The sequence below is a fragment of the Salarias fasciatus genome, chromosome 16 (assembly GCF_902148845.1).
Source record: "Salarias fasciatus chromosome 16, fSalaFa1.1, whole genome shotgun sequence".
In the NCBI taxonomy this organism is placed as follows: Eukaryota; Metazoa; Chordata; class Actinopteri; order Blenniiformes; family Blenniidae; genus Salarias; species Salarias fasciatus.
The window spans coordinates 14,345,461-14,367,563 of record NC_043760.1 but is presented as its reverse complement, the minus strand read 5'-3'; the positions used below and the strand labels follow the sequence as shown (position 1 = coordinate 14,367,563).

The window sequence follows — 22,103 nt, the reverse complement described above, 5'->3', positions numbered from 1 at the left end:
GTACCTTGAAAAAGAGAGACGGCAGCCAGACATCTGTTTTGAAGTATGTGGAAGAACAAACCCAAGCAAGCAAACAATCACATGCCTTAACTTGTGATTGACCAGTCACCTGACTGCATTTGAGAAAATTTGTTTCCTTATCATTATCTACTGAACTGAACATAAAGTGGATGCATGCTCCATGCTGTGATGTATGTAGAAACCTCCCGCTGCCACTAGAGGCTGCTCGAGCATGTATAAGTTCTTAGTCAAAAGCATCCAGAGAGTTTACTCTGACAGATGATATTGTCAGACATGACTAATGTATTGAATGTGGAAAAAAGAGAAAGCATAACTTTTTTTGCAGATTTTCGGGGATTTCATTTTTCAAGTGGGAATATTTTAAGACTCCAAATACAGATTCAGATTATAAATTATGCTGATGTAATCTTGACTTTGTAAGTCAGTGAAACCAAAAACAGGCTGTGAAATGTTTGACAATAATAAAGTTCAATCCAAAATGTTGATTTAGACATATTCAGAGCCAGAAACACGATCTGCTCTGCCTAACAGTTGTTATGTTTTTGTTTTTCAAAATTCTTCCACAAAGAATACATTATAATACAATACCATCTGTATTGCCATAGTCCTTTAAGTAACACAATTCAGTGCATAAAAACGACATAGATTAAAAAAGACATAAATAAATAAAATTGATTCAAATATTAAAAAAAAAAAAATAGACAAGAAATCTGCTAAAAGTGTTTCTTCTTCCTATTCCTTTTGTGAAAGATGTAGGCACATATAGTGATGACTCTATCATGTTGTTTATGTGATTGGAAGTCTGTTTTTCGTTGTGATGTTTCACCTTTTTCTTTTTTTTACATGTTTGACATGATACAGCTTTCAAATAAAAAAATCAAAATCAAAAAGTGCATCTGATAAAAATGTCTTTCTGCAGCAGTGGAGTGTGGCATATTAAACCCGATATTGTGCAGGATAAATTATTTGCACAGTTCGAATTTATGTGAATCAATTGTGTGATTCATAAATTACCTGGGATATGCGCTGTCTCTCAGTCTGTCTGTTTGTCTTGGCTGATCCAATAGCGCCCCCCTGAGGGTGACAGCTGGAACAGCTGATGTACTGAGTGGAAAAAAGGTTAGTCTTCAGGGTGCTGCAGAGTATTATTTACAATCATTACGGTTTGTTTGTTTGTTTGATTGTTTGTTTATTGGTTAGTTGTTGTTGTTGTTTTTTGTTTGTTTGTTTGTTTGTTTTTTTTTGTTTTTTTTTGCTTAAGCTCGACGGAACTGGCACCAGCACCACTTCACTGTGTGTAAAAAGCGTGGGGATGTTTTCCAACAATTGTTTCTCAAACAAGAAGCTCTATTGCCAGTAAGTGAACACACTGGGACATCAAGTAATTTTTACTTTTATGACATCTTTAAAATACATGTGTAAAATAAAACGCCACGTGCTCCAACCCAAAGCTCCACTTTTCTCAAAACAAACGGAAAACCGACCTTCATATTTTACGACCGGCAGCTCAAATTCAATGTTTCTCACACACTTCTTCACCAAACTCCAAAACGTTTCACACCAAAAGCAATATATTTTATGTCCTTACCGTTTTGTGGCCTTTTCCAATTTATATTCTTAAGAGTCTGGACTGCTGCCTCTTGTTGACTTATCGTCAGTGTTGGGAAATTCAAATAAAGTTTGTTGACATTGTAAATCTTACACTTGAATGGGACTCCACTTTCAGGGATATACTGTAGCTGTGAGCGTAAACACAGGAGAGCCGCCGCCATCTTGGATCAATGAACTCTTCGATACTTCGGCAACTTTTATTCTGAAAATCCACATTTTACCTCTTATTACATTGCACAATGATTTTTTTTTCTTTCAGATAGCAAAGGGAATTTTATTTTCCCCGTGATATGTCTGTTTCTATTGTAATTTATACTAATATATACCAATGGTATATACTTTTTCATGTATTTGACAGTCTCTTGGATGAAACTGATAATATAGTGGCTAAATACCAGGACCAAAGGGTGTATTGTACACATACAGACTCCTGTGATGGAAATCACAAGAATTTATAGATTCCCTTCAGAAGTAAAAAAAAAAAAAAAAAAAAAAAAAAAAAAACACACACACACTTGGCACAGTTTGGGGTTCCAAGTGGCCAAACAGAGTTTGCCTCTTACTGTTCAAAGTAAACACTTCATAAAACCTGTGCCTTGTGCTATCAACCTAACTTGGTAGCGTTGTAGTCAAGAGACTGCTGAATACAGGCAGTCTTCCCCCCCCCATTATTTTATTGAAATTTGGGGAAGAGACAATAGCTGTGGTACAGTTTAGTCCATTAGTTTTTGTGCCGCTTGTTGTGAGCTCATAAATCAAAGTTAGGGGAGTCAAACATAAGGCTTGTGGCCCAAGGCCAGCCCCAAAGATCAGGTCCGCCAAACCAAGCAAAATGTAAAAATTTCAAAGAATTTTTTACATTTTAGAGGAGCAGACAACAGTAAGCAGAAACTCAAGATGAAATTGGAGTAAATGTGGCCATGAACTAACATGATCATGAGACCTCTGACTTAGTGGGGAGAAGATGCTCTTTAACCAAGGAAATTCTCAGTAACTGCTGGGAAAGTCACTGAACACTTGAAATAAACAAGAAAAGCATTCTTTGATTTAAAAATTTAATTCAAAAACTAACCACAAAGTACTATCAATACAAAAAGTATAAAAGTACAAAAAGCATTGGTCAAAAATAACTTGAGATGACAACACATTTGAGTCGGCACTCGTGGCACTGTGGGTATTATCAGAATATATATAAAAACAAAGGATGGCATCTTATTAGAGCGCATTCAAGGCATTGAGTTCACATCGAAATTATTACATTTGTTTACAACCCTCATGTAGATTCTGGATCAGTGGGAACAATCAGCACTTTCTCAGAGAAAATGTACATTTTGATCCCTTTTCTGAATATTAATGCAAAGTAATTCACATCTGCACTGGAAAAAAAAAAAAAAAAACACTCAAAGATGACTTGTACCTAATCGGATAAAACTACACAATAGATAAAATAATGGAATTATTCAAAAGGAAACTGCTGTGATCAAACAAAGATTGTACCAAACCATCTTCAGTCTGCATTGGTCCACTGCCAGAATCAGGCTTCGAAAGCTTTGACAGTAGTAAATGTAGTTTTCAAATTTAGCATGTTTGCCACAGTGACAAAGGCTTTTGTCAACACCACAATACATAAAATACAAAAATAAACAGTATCAAATGTGTGAAACCATACAAGACAATATCAAGAAATACATGATTTTACTTTATCTTCAAGCATTACCCAGGTTTGTTTATTCCTTTGGACAAAGGCACCCCAAGTGTGGTCCAGTTACAATCCAGGTACCAGACTCGAGAATGTCGACCGGTGCAGTGTCAACATCGACCCCGAAAAGTCCACACCTCTGTATGAAAAATCAGCTCTTCAAAATGTCTTCATCAGCATGACAATACCTCCAGTACCTTTTAAGATGAGTGGTGCCCTGTCTGTTAACCTTTGACTTGCATCCTTAAGCACTCGCTCGCTCGCTCACCCACAAAAACAAAAAAAAAAGTCTTACAGTTTTAAGCTTTTCTTTTTTTGCACAACTGGCTTGACCTCACCTCACCAAAATGCCATAAAACGGGAGTTCCAGTTTAATTCTAAGGCAAGCATGAGATGCACTCACTGAACATCCAACAACAAACTTTTAAAAATGACTAACAGCTCTAAGTTTCATAAAAGAAATTAAAAAAAGAAAATAGCTGCCCTGAGGAAAAAGGACATGTTCACCTTAATTGTTCTTTTTGCACGAAGGCAGTTTGTAAGCACTTTGGCTCTTCAGACAGGCTGGTGTCTCAAGTACTGCTGGACTGAGACGTCCCGTCATCGTAGGACTTGATGATGGACCGCAGTCAGGCAATAACACTGCAAGGCTTGGGGCCGACTTCATTCCACCTCAAGCCGATTCATAATGTCACACGTTCACACTCCTCTGCCCTGTTCCCTTCCTCGTGTCAGCCGATCCGCTGGAGAGGACCTATGCACGGAGACCTGGAGAGGAGATTTTGCACACGTCAGCACAACATTCATAAAATCAACAACTCAAGTCTCACAAGGTTTACTGAACACTTACTTTTATCACAGGTGCTGCTCTGCTTCTCCTGGGCGAAGTTTAGTCGGTTCTGCTCCACCGCCGTGCCGTTGGACTCCGGGCTGCTGCTGCGTGACGGGCTGCTCTCCCCGTTCTGGTAAGCTAGATCCAGGTGTTGCTGGGCTAGTTTCAGGTGCCTGCGCAGCCTCTCGAGCTCCCGCGACGACGCCTCGTCCCCAAAGGACTCCCGGCCCGAGTCCGCCAGGTTGTCCCTGAAGCCCAGTTTGCCCGAAGGGTCCTTCTTCAGGGCGGTGTGGTAGCCTGGAGGCGCCGACGGCTGGCGGGAGATGGAGGACCTTTGGCTGGCCAGAGCTGGGTGACGAGGGGTGGGAGGCCGAGACCTCGGCCTGCAGAAGCAGTCGCGGATGCCGCTGACGCCCAGGTGAAGGATCTCCAGCACGGTGAACAGCAGACACATGGCGCTGACGGCATACATGATGAGCAGGAAGATGGTTTTCTCCGTCGGGCGAGAGATGAAGCAGTCCACGGTGTGCGGGCAGGGAGAGCGCGTGCAGACGTACGACGGCGCCACCTCCAGCCCGTACAGGACGTACTGTCCAAACAGGAACGAGGCCTCGAAGATGGCACGGGACAGCAGATGACAAACGTAGACCTTCATCAGCCCGTCTCTCTTGATGCGACGGCGTCCGTCGTGCTTTTTGCTGGGCTTCTCAACCACGTCCTTCTCCTTGTCCGGCTCGATCTCCTCCAGGATCATGGGGTCCTCCTCTCCGTTGTCCTCCGCTTCTTCATAGTCCCGGTTGGCGCCGCGGCTCACTATGGGCATCCTCTTCCTGCTCCGGGGCCTGTAGTCTTCATCCTCCATGCGGGCAATCTTGTGCATGGCGAACCCGAGGTACAGGATGGTGGGCGTGGTGATCATGATCACCTGAAACACCCAGAAACGAATGTGCGAGAGCGGCGCAAACGCGTCGTAGCACACATTCTCGCAACCGGGTTGCTGTGTGTTGCAGACAAATTTGCTCTGTTCATCATAGTAGATCGACTCGCCCCCGACCGCCGTCAGCACAATCCGGAAAACAATGAGGAGCGTGAGCCAGATCTTGCCCACAAAGGTCGAGTGGTTGGAGATCTCGTCCAGCAAACGCGTGAGGAAGCTCCAGCTCATCTTGTCTGCGAGGCAGGGAGACTTTCAGACCTGCAGAGAAGAAAAGAAATCACATTTAAAAAAAACAGCTCACATAAACTGGCTGATTACACTAGATGGCCACAAGATGGAGCCATTAAGTAACACTTAAGAACCTGGTTAACTTCTGCCCCCTAAGCCAACCACATTAACACATGCTACAAAAAGCCAGAGGAAGAAGTTCCAAGCAGGTTGTGTGAGTCACAGTCTCTTTGGAACCATATAAAGAGGTGAGAAGATTAACTATCAAAGTCATAAAGGGGTTTGTTAGGCATTATACCCTGATGTGTGAAAGACCAAAGTACTTCATCTCACACTTTCTAAACTATAAAATTATGACCTCAACCAAGTTTATCTCACTTTTCCAAACAGAGACTAACTTCGGCATGTGTGACCAGCTGCGCTTTACAACTCAAGGTCGTTTTCCCAAGTCTTCTGAATATAAAATTCCACAGTTACCCATAACCATGTACAATTCAGCCTCCCCCTCAGCATTTCAAAACACACACACAAACCAGTCACATTCCTTCGCTGGCGGCCGTGGTTTAATAATCTGACTCCCAACGAAGAGGTAATGAAGAGCGCCTGTGGTTTCACGCCATCTGCGACAAACCTCATAAAACAACTTCCGCCGGGTAATTATCTGCCTTTATAAAGTGCACCACCATGCTTTTACCAAGTAGGAATCCTACATTTTACTTGTTACTTAGGTTGACGACTGGTTTCTCGCCACATTCGGCTCCTGGTTCGTCTCTGACCGATGTGGCCAAAGTTGTCTATAGTGTAAGACACTGGTCCTTTCAGACAAGATTAAACCTCAATATCTTTGATTACTTGAAATCTGGAAGACGAGAGAACCACATGCAGCGGTTACCAGACTCCCAAGGAGTGATTTAACAGACTGATACTCGATAACTCTGTACACCAATAACTCCCAAACATCAAATCTTAAGGGCCGAATGTCTGACGACAGCCACTACTTAAAGCCACTCCAGCACTGCAAGAGTTCAAACAGTGCCCAGCAGAGAGAAAAGCTTGACATGAAAGGCTCCACTTCATTCAGCCTATCCCAGGATGTGGGCAGCTACGTAATATTTATGGTGCTCCTTTTCAGTGGCAGCGGCTCCACCTAAAAAGAGCATCTGACTGAAACTGTGCACGCTATGATTTGTGCGTTGGGAGAGAAACATGGAATCCATAAGTCAACTGTTTAATCAGAGAGCAGATGTACTTAAAAAAATAAAATAAAATTTCACCACATTTCTGACTGCAAAAAGTCCTTGCTGTGTTTCTGCTGTAGTTTTTTGCTTTGTGGATTTAGCAGAGCAGAAGTATTTGTTAAAAAAAATGCACAAAGGCTCAGGTAAATCGTTTAGAAATCTTCTACACATTTAAATAAAAAAAAAAAAACATCGGAAAACGTAAGTATGAGGACAACTGTTTAGCTTTCAACGACATTCAATCATATTTTATAAATGTTCCCTTGAAGATACATCCTTTCATTACACAATCCACATTATCCAGAAATTGAATGACAGAAAAAAAGGCCCATGTTCAAGATGTTCTTACTTTAATTTATTACAAACAACTACTAATGAATGAAAATGTGCTTTGAAAACATTAATTTGAAAATGTGCTATTAAAGGACCCTCACGAAATCAGATGTTTTACTCAAAACACCAACTAAAGGTTTAAATGAGGTCTTCGGCAGGAAAGCTGTTTGACAGTTGAGCAGAACAGTTTGAAACTTGTCACTCCGTCAGATTCCTTGAAGAGGAAAACCGATTATTGCCTGATGACTGAGCGCTCACGTTCCGCGCTCACATGTGAACCGCACATGAAGGAAAGCGGTCGAACAAGCTGTGCAGCGGATGTGATGCGTTTGAAAGCAATACAGCCAAACTATTTTCTGAATGTCGTGGCACAAACGCTCCCTTCAGAAACACCACAGTTCATTTACAGCAGTCGGTGCTCACATGGGCTGTCGTCTGATATCAAAAAAACATCATGGAGGAAGCACCTATAACATACTGGCAGATTCCTGGTCTAAATGGAGGCATATCTGCACTGGCCATGTAAATTACAACTAGCATCAACGAAAAAAGCACGACAACAGATTCTATACCAGAAAGTAATTATGTTTCTTTCAAGCACCAGTCAACTTCAACTATTATGTTTCAACCTGTGGCTTTGTGCAAAACTGCTTCAATGTATCTGCAGAGTGCAAAAGACACCTGAAAGATATCGGTTTCCACATCTAACGACTAAGGCAGTACATCAACAAAACATTCAAAAGGAACCAGAGTTGAGAGCAAATGGAAAACTTGTTCACAGTTACCAATGTGGTACAAGTTGACCACAATGTTCTCTATTCAGGCTGCTGGAGAGAAGCGCAAGAAACACCTCAACGACACAGCTCAGCTGCTCGTAATCTGGGTTAACGGTTTAAAATTGCACAAAGTTACTGTAAGATCTGATAACTATACCCAAGGCACTTCCTTGCAGGCCTGTTCTCAACTGCACAACTACAAATAGCACCAACAGGCAGAAAATCAGACGAGGACAAACACTTTGTTGAAAACTAACAAGCAATCACAATTCAAACAGGTACTGATTCACGTTCTCCTGGGAGAGCCACCATAAGCATGCGTCTTTTCCAGTTTAAATTTCAGATGCTGGAAATGAAGCTACTGGACAACGAAAAGACTGAAGTTTACTGTTCAGTAGCTTTTTTTTATCCCCCCTTCCATTTCGCAGATCAGAACTTGTTAGACAGATTACAAGCCTGGATTACTTTCCCTGCTGCGACACAACTGATGCAATCAGGATGTTATCTGCACAGCTTCAATGCGGCTCATTCATTGTAACCAGGGCAAGGCGCCGGATTCCCTGGATGTAAAGCACTGCTTTAAGTCAGATATGAGAAGTTCAATGCTGTTCAGTGATTGTGTGCACGTCACAGTAGAGACCACAGAGGCAGAAAAAAAACAAGAGATACTGGTGCACATAAATCCACCTTTTACAATGTTTAATCCAAAAAATCAACAGGACCAATCCCAGCTAACTATACAGACTACACCCCGTACATCACACACACTTTCAGACCTATTGGCAATTTTTGTACATTCCAATTCTATGTGTGGTGGTGCTGGAGGGGCATTAAGAAAACGCATGGTGAAACAAACTATTTCCAGAAACCCTGAAGCCCAACACAGACTCAAACCAGCCATTCTCTAAATCTAAGTAATCGGAATACTGTATGAACTAGTATTTGTAAAACAAACTTTAGTCTACAGGTAGAGTAGAGAGCTCCTCCATTAATCCCAAACTGGGAAATTCTGGTGTTGCAACAGCATAAGTTACGAAAAAAGAAAACTGTATTCCAATTCAAATGAATGGAACAGATGTAGAAATGTATATATTAATGAAAGATTTGATGGAAATGCTTAATAGATTTGATAAAGTCAAATAAACTTAGGTTACATTGACCAAGCAAAACTCCCAGTGCACATGTCCAGGAATTCCGTGAGAAATCCTCAAACCACATCTTGTTAGGACTTTATCATCACATTGTGTTTCAAAAGAATCAAACAGCACCAGATTATTTGATTTTTGATTTCTTTAGGCAAACAAGGACCAGAGTGCTTTCTCCACGTGTTCGCCAACAAATATGCAGCATACTGACCAAGATCGACCTCCTGAAGGCCATCCTTCAATTATTTCTGCATTCCTCTGGTTGATAAAGAGGGATGTGTTCACCAGCTGAGAGCTTCATGCAGCATTTCCACTCACTGTCCAGAGAGCCGGTCTGGGTCTATATGGGACACTTGACACACAAGAGTCTGCTTCCAGGCAGCTGGGGATTCAACACAGAGGGGCTTTTGTGGCACCTCACATCTGGGGAGGGTAGTTACAGTTAACCCCGGTGTATCCCGAGAGCCCTTCAGCTGAGAGGAGGGGAAACCAGGCAGAAGAGTGAATACAAGCCAGGCCGTTAAAGGGTGGAGAGACACATCCGCTCACCAAACCCTCATATTACCATGATTTATGGAGAGAAAAAAAACACACTGAAAGAGATTTATATGGCGGAAATAAAATAAGTAAGGCAAATCTTTTTTTTTTTCTTATCAAAAGCAGAAAAAAAGGAAAAATGCGCCCTGGAAGGTGAATCATGTGGAAAATTCCTCCTCGTGGCTAACGGGACGCAGCAGGGCGCCACATGCTCTCCACACCGGCCATGGACGACCTGCGGAGCCGCTCACCTCCCCAAACAGCCTCAGCAAAGTATGGTGGAACAAAAACACCTGGAACTCCTGCGGGCTGACGAACATCCTATTTTAAAGCTGTATAAGCGGATGTGGGGCTTTGAGAAGGGTGGAAACCGGAGCCGGTCCCCGCGCTTCCCTCCCATCACCGAATCCCACCAAACACAGCTGAAAAGTGGAGACAAAATGAGCAACAACGCAACACACGCACATACACACACCTGGCTCCAGTGATTAAAACGTGTTCCCAATGTAATTCTTGCTCAAATTAGCGATATTTTTCTGTCCTGCTTTAATTAGCCGCCCGCCAGTCTGTGCGCGTAAAAGTTGATCCATCAACCACCCGTCTGAACGCAGCTGTGAGACAAATACGTGTCATTAAAGGGTGGAAATCACGCTTAAAGCTCCGGGAAAAACCCATCAAGCGTCGTGCTAGAGTTGGGGTTTAAACTTAAACCCCCCAAAAGCTGACAAAAACACTTAAAATGCATATATGTAGGCGCTGTTGCTGCGTCTCTGCGCCGCCGCTACGCTTTTTGTGTGTGTGTGTGGCTTTTTTTTTTTTTTTTTTTTCCCTTTACCTTCAATGGAGATTTTCAAGCGTCCAAGTTACGGTGAGCTCCCTTCCTGGCGTTTTTCTCTTCTTTAAATAGCGCACTCCCAATCTTCTATCAAGCCATCCAGGGTTTTTTTTCTTCTTTTTTTCCCCTGTTGTTCTTCCAGACTGAGGAGCGCCCCGCGTCCTTCTCCAGTTGTGTGTAGTACTGCGGGCTGAGGACAAAGAATATTCCTAAATCCCCCCTCTTCCTCCTCCTCCTCCTTTCCACCTCCCCCTCTTTTCTCCTCCCATTGAGCCGGGCACCCCACCCCCTGTCTGCGCACAGTGGAGGAAAACGATCAACTGCCAGCATTCCTGATGCAATCTTTTTTTTTTTTTTTTTTTTTTTTGCCTCGTCCTTTTTCACTCTGCTGTAACTTCAGAACCAGGAGAAGCTCTCTCCGGGCGCAAGTTGCTTTCAGAAACATCCAAATTTTGAGTAAGAAGCAAATGACAACGAGCTGAGTACTTGAAATATTCTGATTTCCAACCCAGTGGACCCTTCCACAGGAATGGAGATACTTAAACTGTGCTAGGATTCCTCATAAAGATGCTTCATAGATATGATAATAAATCTCTTCAGAAAAGCCAGAGAACAAATTAATTTACATTTTTTTTTTATAATTTTAAAAGGACTTTGCAGGTGTGGTGCCAAACTTGAGGCCTGTTGCTCCACCTGTATTTTGCACCAAATGTATCACTAACATTAACAATTAAAGACATTTTTGTGAGTGAATGTTAGCCACCCCCCCCCAAAAAAAAAAAAACATATACAGAGCACAGCCAGGAAAAATTTTAAAGTTTAAATTGAAAGGTTGCTATGGGACTGTTTTACCGGTCCGGTCCACTCAAGATGACACTGGGCTGTATGTGACTCCCTGACTAAAATGTGTTTGACATTTGATAGCTGTTTTAATATTTCTAAAATAATGTGTTTTCAACAACAAGTCTCCCAAAAGTATCTTTAAAATCATTTCAAATGAAAAAATAGAAGTAACGATTCTTCTGCATTGAAAATCAAAACAGATCAGCAATTCTTTATTGAACAGAAGGAAAGTTTCAAATCATGATCCGAATCCTCATCAAGATACCACTCAGTGTTTTTAATGTCATGATGCAAACAGTAGTCTGATAAAGATACAAGTTTAACAAAAAGTATCTATATTTCAACCTTTACTTTTGTCTTCCTTTGTTTCAGTGTGAGCTCTGAGGTCTCCAGGATCTTTAGAGACCAAAACTCATGCGACCCACCACATATTTCTCCAAACTGCTGAGTAAATGTGGAATTTTACCAAAGGCATTTCCTAGGAAGATGAGAAACAATGCTGGTCCGATGCCTGTTGCCTTAAAATACACACAAGAATTTTCTGGACTGTTTAAAACTGCAAAATAATAAAAAAAAAGACATTTTTTAAAGCCAGCAGCCAAGAAAAGTGGAGTTGTTTGGCCATTTTCTTTCAGAGAAAACATACATTCATGTTGTACCCTGTGAGTGGCAGCTGCCTCCTCTTTAATCTGTGTTGAGGATGTGGAGCAGCACGCAGCCCCCGCTCTCTCTTTCCTGCTGGTGCAGATGTTAGGAAGTTGTTGCTACCATAAGGTCCCTTCATTCATGTCACACTTTCTTTGGCCAGTTCAACACGTGCGCTTCCTCGGCCCTTTACTTCGCAACGCTCCCCTGACCCCACTCCGAGTGTCATCGACCAGGTTTCTCTCTGTTTTTGTGTCAGATGCGAAGCAGTTGTGTCATAAATCACAAGGTGAAAAGCACAGATGTCTGAACTCAGCACATTATGGACTCTTTATCTGAGGTGGAGAGGAGAGAAATGGGGCATCTGCCATCTGCACTGTGATATTAGCAATCAATCAAAAGTGATTTTTTTTTTCATCCCTCAAGTTGCCGAGTTTCCACTCAGCTGATGCTGCACTATTTCTCTGGAAGTGACTTAAACGAGGTCCGTGCAGTCTCCGAGATTAAATATTTCAGGCATGCAGACAGACATCAGTCTCCTGAGGTAGCCACTCAGATTGAATGATCCTATTGTTCTTCCCTGACCGGTCTTCATCGTTTACCTACTCCTCCACACAGGAGTGTGGACGGAGCACATCCTTTCTATTTTAGCACATTGCTATTTTTTTTTTTCTTTTTTTTGTGAATATGGAGGAACTGCTGAGCTTCGTCTCACCGCTTTGGATAGCTGGCTGCTGGTGAAGGCACACAAAGAGTGGCGGTTATTGTTTGATATCTGCTGCAAAACAGGAGGTCAGTGGAGGAATGCAAAGCCCTTCCCCCTTCTCAGGGTGCTGTCGGAGCTCTATTGTGCAAGCGTGCTTTTATTCACAGGGTGTAATGTGGGGGTGCCTTGGTAAACCACCGTCCAGATGACAGGAGATAATGTGGACGCTGAGGGCCTGGCCTTGTGGCGTCTTCAGAGCCTCACTGGGCTGAACAAGTGTGTGTGTTTGCGTCAATAGTTGATAGAAGAGCACATCTCTAGCAAACATTGTGGTTATCATCTTTGTATTACTGCAAAAATCTCTTGAACCTTGGTTGATTTCTCAATTCAAATATTTCATAGCTTGCGGTCCGGTCATCAAACCCAAGGTGTTGCACAATAGACTATACAAGTGTTCCTAATTTTATGAAAATTGTAATCTATTTGGCTCTTGTCTTTGGTCTATGCTTGAGAACAATTGACATGTGAGACCAGCAAACCCGTTTATCAGGGCTTTGTTTAAGTATCTGGTCTGAACCCCAACTGGAACCGCAGAAACACCGAAAACAGTGTAGTTAGCATGTCGGGCAACTAGTCGGTGCTGCTGCCATTTTTGCAGTGAAATCACATGCATGTACACAGAGAACAATATGCTATATACGTTAAGATAGGCAAGAACACGGACATTCATATGGACTGACGATATAGTTGGATATCTGTTACGAGAGGCTCTCAACGGTAGAACCACCAAGTCCCAGGAGAATATGGACAGGGAGTCATGACACTGGAGTCTGACACTGGCAGCTGCAATGTCTCAGAAAAGTTGCATTTTTCACCATTTCCACAGAGACAAAGTGTTTTCAAATGTTCCACATTCAGAATCGCTTTCAAAAAGTTGCATTTTAAGTGCCTCCAAGTACCGTTGTCACATAAACAAACGCCCAAAATGATCACATTGTGCAGCAGGTGTGCTGAACTGATCCATATTCTGGCTGGTTCTGATTCACAGCATGTGAAAACACATCGACAGTAGTTTCAAAGGGCGTGTGTGACAGCTTGAACGATGACCAGATCTTTCATAACATCTACGTCAGCACCATGGTGGGCCAAGTCACTTGTGATATTTTTTTTAAATTTTTTTTTTCAAGTTGTGAGTTTATAAAATGTGGAGCAGGATTTCCTCCATTGCACGCATCAACAAGAAACTGCTGCAAAGAGGCCAGGGATCGTGACGCCTGTCACATCCTGTGTTTGGTCTTTTTCGATCAGTCTTTAGGCGATTAAATAAAAATTCACATATTGCAACAGCTATAGGAGAAGGTCTTTTGTAAATTTCACTGTATTTTGCACCGGAAGGCATAATTAAAATTGACTTCATGTTGAGATTACTGTGATTTTCTGTTGTAATTCTTTGGTTTTTGCCGAAATACTGACATTTTCATCAATATTTGAAATAGCTGGAGCAAGAGGTTTCTATGTTGTTTTAAGACTTACATTTTTGTGAGAAACTGACATGGTACCACCCAGGTTTTCCAATGAGATGTCCAGATACAGCTGGAATGTAGCAGACGACAGCATTGGGGAGGGGGGTTGAAATGAAACAGACCAGAACAGCATGTAAACATGTGTCATATGAGATCCCTTTATGATGAAAGAAAACGGTGTATTCATAATAACTGAGCTCAATGCAGTGTTATATCGGTGTCTGAGGTCCCAACTCACTAAGAGCTTATAAAATATATAAAGGAGTCCAAACAGGTATTCCTGTTTTTCTCTCAATGAATGAAAGGAAATCGCAGTTCGGCCTCTTGTTGCATCCTGTTTACATCCAGACTGTAGCGCTAGTTTGAATGAGTTGAACCAACGGAGCAATAGCGCCAGAGTTTGTTTTATGGGAAGCAAACCTGCCAGACCTGTACACGCCCTTATTGGTGATGGAGCTTTATGAAATACAGCCCGGCTTAATGCTGCTTGCTCAAGTGGTCTGTGATTACCCAACGAAGGAGGGCTCAACATTCCTGTGTTGATTTTTCTTTTTTTTTTTTTTTTTTTTTGGGGGGGTGGGGTGGGGGGGGGGGGGGTCGAACTGAGCTCTATAGTTCTTTCTATGCATTAAAAAGAGAAATATAAAATCTATATATTTTAAGACTCATCCACACTGTTGGATGTGGTCTCGCAACTATGTTTCTGTTTGTAATCTCTCCTTCTATTTTCCAGTATCAACCACTAAGACAGAAAGCAACACGGTTAGCGTGTTGTGACATCGTACCCGCCAAACGAGGTGAAAGGGTTTCGCTCTAAATTTGCCCTCATGCTTGCCTCAGAACTTGACCCACAGTGAATCATATCCTGGTGATATTTGCTTTCCTGCCACACACACACACACACACGATCGCTCACGCATGCACTTCAGATGATCGACTCATCCCAGAACTGGTTGTGCCTGCATGTTTGTGCAAGTTTTTTGCTAGGAAAGTCACAATGTTCCTCTTTTGGCGGTTGTGGTCAGCGTCTCCGAGCGCAGAAGGAAGAAGGAGCTGAAAAGCCGCAGAGGCCGATACTCCTTCTCTGACCGAGTGTTTCCTCTATTGTCTTTTCTCATAACAAACAACGTGTTGATTCATCCTCGTGTTACAGACACGCTGTAAAGGGAATCCCGTTTGTCCTCATTAGCTCAGGCTTTGCAGCGCAGACGCGACAGGCACGACGGTGGAAGGCATACATAATGAGGCCCTGATGTTTGCAGGAAAGCTGGCGGTACGCTCTCGCTGGTTTTAATTTTTTAACTCGCATTCTTGAGGCTGTCTCCGTGCCAACGGAAAATGCACAAGGGTGCGACTCACTTTATTAAATGGCATTAGCGCAGGGTTAGCCTGGCAAGCTGCCAAGATGACTTGAGGAAAAATGACCGGTTGCGTATTCATCGCGGCTCACGGTGAAATTCCTTTCTCCCGCATGCCCGGCTCGATGGTTGTGCAACTTTGTTTTTAATGACTTTGCATGCTCCTCGACTCTCACTGTTTGTGCAACACAGTTTCCCCTCTAATCATTCATTCTTTCATAAATGTTAACATTGAAGTAGCAGATCTACCTGCACCTGTGGGTCTCTAGGCTATTATTCACTGGACACAGATTAATTAGATGTAGCACTAAACCCAGCCAGATTTGGAACATTTTAATTCACAGTACAACAGGGAAGTGGAGCTTCCTGCCAGCAAGACTAATGCTTTCCATCTGTGTGTTGTTTAGGAGTCTTTGTATCCCAAATAGAGCCTAATAAGGTTCTGCCTCAGATCAGAGTAACTCACTTTAATTTAGCCCAATAATGCATCCGGAAAAAGAGGGGAGTGAGTGAGCTCCATTTAACAGTTTTCACACTGCAGTTTCATATGCCTGCATCATGAAGGTTAAAAAAAAAGTATAGAGGGAAAAATGTGCTTACAGGCCTAAAATCTATACTGTACATCACGCCTACAATCCCACATGTGGGGAAAAATAAAACTAAGAGGTGCTCCTTCCATGCCAAGAAACATCCATATAATTACAGCACTACAGCCACTAATTGCTTATGGAGTTATGAAAAAATAAAAAAATGTACGTATATTTAAAAGGCACTATATTTTAACCCCTGCAAAGGACTATAACCAGTGTGGATATATGTCTCATGTTGGAATCTACATTTTAAGCTATTGTGCAACTTTGAGTCTTGTAAATGTGTTTAAAATACCTTATCGGGTTCAGACTGTGGTAAGTATAAGAAAGATGTCAAAAAAAAAGGATGATAAGTTAACAGGGTGACTGTGGCTCAGTCAGCAGAGTAGGTTTTCTTTCAATCAGAAAATCCATCATTTTCACTTTTTTATGAGCAAGTTTTGTATTTACACGGCAACGATTTGAAAATTATGTCTATCAACACGGAAATGGCAGAAACACTGAAGTTGATGTAATCAGCATGCCAGGACATGAGTTGGCGCTGTTTTTTTGGAATGAAATCACACACACACACACACACACACACACACACACACACACACACACACACACACACACACACACTGAGAACGACACTCTACTAACATTCCCAGACGGAGTTGGAGTAGTTTTGAAAAGTTCCGCCTAAGGAGCCGGTTTTAGTGGCTCCGTGCGCAGCTGTTGTGTAAACAGGGCCTTAAAACACAACAAAACTTTTACGATTTTCTTCAAGTTGTTGTCATGTTAACGGGGCCTCACTCAGATTAGCTTGAAGCGACATGGAATATTTTACCTTGGCCTGTGTTGTTTGAGTTCTTTTACTTTCCTTTTCAAAACCGCTGTGCATGTTTGGGCTCTACCTAATTTTTTGGTTGCTTCTTCTCCTTGTTGTCATTGCTTCATTTCTTAGGTTCTGATGTTACCTCTAATATCTAGATAAGAGAGTTTTTGCCTCCATTTAACTCATCAATATCATATAAAGGAAAATCTTAAAGCATCATTGGATGTAATTTTCATTTTTTTTCCAGTGGCTCAGTACTTTAGATTTTCAGTAAAGTAAGTTTTTTTCAGTTACTTTTTCAGGAAGTAGTGTAATCAAGCAATAACTTTCAGTTATTTGAGCAACATTTTGACACTTTGTTGTGGTAGTTGTTTAATACTGTATCACCGGGTTTAAACCACGAAACAAACAATGATCAACGAATGAGGTTTTAGAGGAATTGGGGCCAGACAGCTCAGAAAAGTGCACTAAAGTCTCACCTACCTCGTTCACACTCCTTTCTCACTCTTTTTACTGCTTCCTATAGTCTCACTCCATTGGGAGAGGGCATGACTGCGCACTGGGTAAAAGGGGGGATCGGGGGGAGCGCTCAATTTGCAAGGTCACCTTCTTATGCCTTGGGGGGAAGGGGAAGTGATGATCTCTCTTAATGAGGATCCTTTAGATTTTCAAGCCCCCCTTTTTTTCTTTAACACTTGTGGAGTCTTGTCAGTGCTTTGTTTCCCGAACGCGTCTCGTCTGCTGCTTCTGCCAAACCCGGCGAAAGACGGATCCCCCCGTTCCTGCCACGCAACCGGCACCGACACCCTGCAGCAGCATGTTGGGGATACAGTTGGAGAAAGACTTGCACGTGGGGCACACAATAGCGGAGGGGAGGAGGGGCACCACGTTGCCATGGAAACAGACAGCCCTACCCCCGCAGCAGATGGTGGAGGTGGAGGGAATCGGGGGCTGGGTGCTCGGTGATGGCGGGACGCAGAGATGATTATCTGTCCCAGGTTTCTGTCCTGAAACAACAGCTTCTGTGTGCCTTCTCCACTAAAACAGGTGGCATTGCTGCGTTGAGGCGTTCCGAGGGTTAAAACAACCCCCACGGCAATTACACTTAATGCCTTGTTAGAGTTTTAACCATTCGAATAATTACATTTTGATGGTTTGGAGTGGATGGAAACCTTGTTGTTTAGATGTTGCCTGCCTTTAGTGGCTTCAAAACAAAGGCTTATCAATGAGTTGTACCTTTAAAGGAGGTGATTACAGTTTATGTTAATACCTTACTTGAATACCCATGAAACTGAGGGAGACAATAGTTGGGAGAAAATAGACAATGGAAGGTCTGATTGCTTCTTTATCCATCCAAATAGTTGAGTTTCAGTGGCTCCGATCACCATTATCATGAAAACAAAGCTTTGTTCATGTTGATATTCTAAAATAGACTTTATAGTATCACTGACGGGAATATAAATGAGAAATTAGGTTCTTTTTGTTGACCACCATCAAAACATGTCAAATGTCTGTTTTTAAAAACCTAACTGCTTGAAAACAAGAAAGCAAAAATTATTTAGGAACTTGTTTTTTATTGTAGAAGTCAATGGTTGGTTTCTCTGGAAATGTTTTTATCGTTCTTGAAAAGAAAACATAAAAATGTTCATCCCAAATTGTAAAAATTAAAACGCTTCTTTGCCTTGATGTTGAACCAAGAAGTCTTCGAGCGCTGAGTGAGCAGGCAAGTCAAGAAACAAAGTTTGCCCACAATTTCAACTTTCTCATAAATTTCAATGAACAGTCTGTCTTTCTGTTATTTCAACCCAAAGAAAGTAGTCGTACAAGCAAGAAAACAAACGTGTTTAAACGTGCATCAGAAATACACAGTTTATGTTCTTACATTCTTGCGTAATTTAATGTGATCCAGTTTGACAGTTTCCCATAGATTGTGCCCTGACAAAGGTCACGGTGTTCCCTCTTGCTTGAGATTGTCAAAGACATTTTATCATGTATGACAGTTCATTTTTGAGGTTGGAGTTTGCAGCAGTGTTGAGCTGAGCTGCATTCTTCTGACACGCATTTCAGACATTTTGGATCCTGCATTAGAATACTTGAGTTTACTGTATACCTCAGTCTGAATTCATAGCAGAGTTATTGTGCTGGAGCACTTTAGATTACACAAGTGTTCTCACTGAAGTGGCATGTGAGGTAAATGTATGCACGTAAACATTCCTCAGTCACCAATGTAAAAAGGATTAACCCTTTATATGGTGAATGACCTTATTTAGTAACTTCTGCAAATATCAAGTCACAAATCATTGTAACTAGATAACGGTCATAAAATACAAGATCGATTAGTCACACTGAACAAATGAGTGAATATTTTGCCTCCTTACAATGCCAAAGTGTATTTTCCCTCAAGTTAGACTGCTTGATTGATGTGAACAAACATCATGAATATTGTTAATAGTTGAGTGTGCACATACTGTATAAGCATGAAGGTGGTGGCCAATCATTTACAGTAAACCAACGACAAATTAGGTAGATTGCAGGACTTTTCACAGTAGAAATTGTGTGTTTTTTCTCAGCTGATTTTATTGCTATTCAACAGACTCTCTGAAAAAATATTCAATATCGGTCTATACCCATATCTATACCTATCTATGCCTAAATATGTAGGGTTTAATGAGGTCCCCATAAAGGATTAGAGGATTGTCATGCACACCAAGGTGAAAGCATAGACACTGCAGAAACTGCTCCTGTCAGATTTATGAATTCAAACAACCGTCTTCTACTGAGTCAGCATTTGACTACAGCGAGAGGCGTTCATATAAAATAAGCATGCTACCCTTTAAATATTGACACAGAAACAACCCAATCTGCCTGATTAGGTTCTGAAAAACACACTAAGTTAATTTGCAATGGTAAAAGAGTAAAATGCACTCACTTCCTAAACTATATAATCATGAAAGCAAAGTCTCTTTAATGGAACATTCTGTTTGGTTTCTAGGTCACTTTTTAAGGCCCAGTTCATCTTATTATTCGGACAAAGTTAGACTTCATTCACGAAACACTCGGCCTTTCAGTTAAACTGACAAAGGAAAATGAGCTGAGGCAGCTAATCTGTCTTTACAGAGCAGGAGTCTGTACTTCTGGAAGATATCCACTTCATTTGGGTAAAAGCTAAAGCCTCATATCAGTTTCTCCCTCCTTGCGGAATGTGTCTTTCAGACTGTTTCCAGACCGAATTTAACCTTTGGCAGCAGAGACGAGAAACCAACAGAGAGACTCTGAAAAAGGGAGGTCTTTAAGAAAAATGACAAATTTTGTGATGTCGTAAAGTCATGTCAGAGATCCAACGGCAGCAACAACTGCTTCATTTCCCCGGTTTACCTTGTAATTAGACACTTTTGTGCCGTGACTGATTTGGCACGGGATAAGCCGTACCCTCATAAATCTGTTGCTCAAACTGGACTCCTTGGATTCGTTCTCAAGTTTTCCGGCCAGCACCCGCAGCAGCGTACCCACACAGAGAGACAGAAAAGCAGTCTTTGATGCCACGAGAACAAACAAGGCTGAAGAGTAAAAGGCAGTTATTTAGCAGGATGAAACAGAAACACTTGAAGGCACAGGAAATGGGGTTATTGTGGCCGACCTCTGTGCTCTGCTGTCCCTGCCCTTCACAGCTCTTGTCTGGTGAGTGGACTTCCTTCCACTGGCAGCTAAGGTTCTCATAAATGATCTTTTTACAAAAAATAAATAAATAAAAATATTGAATTTGTTCCGTGATTTTGTTGCAGAGATAAACTGAATGTTTGTCAAAGATTGAGGTGTTTTACAACTTTTGATAAGTAGTGTATTTTCATTGTCACAAAAAAGAACATTTTGAAATCAATAACATCCAGACTTAAGATTAAGACAAGAAATTATATATGCTAGTGCAAAGTTTAAGATCAAACGAAAGCAAGCTGTTTGTTTTAAAGTAGAAAAAAAAATGACAGCTTAAAAATCCTGAATGTGGAGACAGTGTGGGGGCTTAAAAAAGTTAACAGATTTGAATGCATATTTCTTAATAGTGGAGATAAATTTAATCTCTCCTTGATATGCTTCTACAGAAAAGGGACAAGAAAAATCATTTCTTGTGAAATTCATGATTAACTTTAAACTCAAACGCCGCCTCATTTTGACTTGTAATCTTTGGCTAAATACTGTACTCCCTGTATTTTCACAATGATACATATTGATAACAGCTGTTGCAATCTGTAGATCATTTAACAAAGAAGAAAGAAAGAAAAATAAACACCATATGAAGCTTGCTGAAATCTCTGATAAAAATGTATGTGAATCCCTGCAACTATTGGACCTACTGCACATCTAAGTAGTACCAGAGCTTGTTTTCTAATTATTATGATTAATTGATTTGGGAGCTAATATGGAACATATAAGAGCATCACTTATTGTCCTGTACAGCGTGTGCTTGTACTTAATTCCTCTTCGTTACCCAATATTCCAGCTGCCCACATCTGGTTTAAAGGTTTCTTCACATTCGCTGCTCCTCTGGTTCCACTCTGTCCCACTGGGCAGTGGCTGGTGGACTAAGAATATAACAAAAAACACAATGTACCAACAGTCGTCCTCAGCTAAGCCTCCAAAAGCTCTCTGCCTCTGAAGCACACTGCGCCGATGACGTGAGCGTGACTGTGCCAAAGAGCCATAAATGCGTAAAAGACTTGGCAGCCATATTGCTAAAAAGTCCTCGAGTAAGTTGGGACAGCGAGGAATTATGAGCCGAGTAAAACTGCTGGGATCACCATTGATTCAGCATGTACAGCACCACTCCTCGGGATGACAGGAAAATGAGCCAATCTATCAAGGCAGCAGTAAGAGACTGCAGAGGAGAAGATGATTTGTGCCTTAAAAGCCACAAGAATGCAAAGTCAAGACTGAGCTTCAGTATCATCCGTGAAGCACAGTAACCAGAACTGAAATCTGAATTTGACTCATTTGGAAATTGTATATTTGGTTATGAGTGTCAGCGTTTGTTGTGATTATATTTTTAGATTTGTCTAGCCATTCGGATCATGGAGTTGAGTAAGAGTTTGGGTGAGGAGTTGTGCGTCTTCACACTTGTGTGGGTAGCTCGGACGGGCTTCTTGTGTTGCACATGTGTTTATCCCATCTGGCCCTGCCCTCTCATGTCTGAGTGGTGATATCATCCACAGGAGGTTTTCGGGTCTCACAGCAAAGTTAGTCTTTTTGGGAGACCATGTTCATTTGTTTTTTGTTTTTTGTTTTTTTTGGGCCGGATTGGCCATATTGCCCCCACACTGTCTCCACATTCAAATATATTCCTCAGCAAAAACCACACAGTTGCTATGTTAAGCTACTTTTCCATATACAATGAGAGTTCCAACTGCTGTAATAGTGTTTGACTCTAAATGTGC

The 22,103-nt window shown here is 41.7% G+C and overlaps 1 protein-coding gene across 1 annotated transcript; it reads right to left on the bottom strand.

Annotated features, from left to right (window-relative positions):
* Positions 1-3,201: 3,201 nt before the first annotated feature.
* Positions 3,202-10,377, bottom strand: gjc4b (gap junction protein gamma 4b). Its single transcript, XM_030111929.1, has 3 exons — positions 10,193-10,377; positions 4,182-5,358; positions 3,202-4,099 (listed from the first exon to the last, which is right to left on the bottom strand). The coding sequence occupies exons 2-3, from the start codon at positions 5,326-5,328 to the stop codon at positions 4,086-4,088; spliced, it is 1,161 nt and encodes a 386-aa protein (XP_029967789.1). The 5' UTR covers positions 5,329-5,358; positions 10,193-10,377; the 3' UTR covers positions 3,202-4,085.
* Between the last annotated feature and the right edge of the window lie 11,726 nt (positions 10,378-22,103).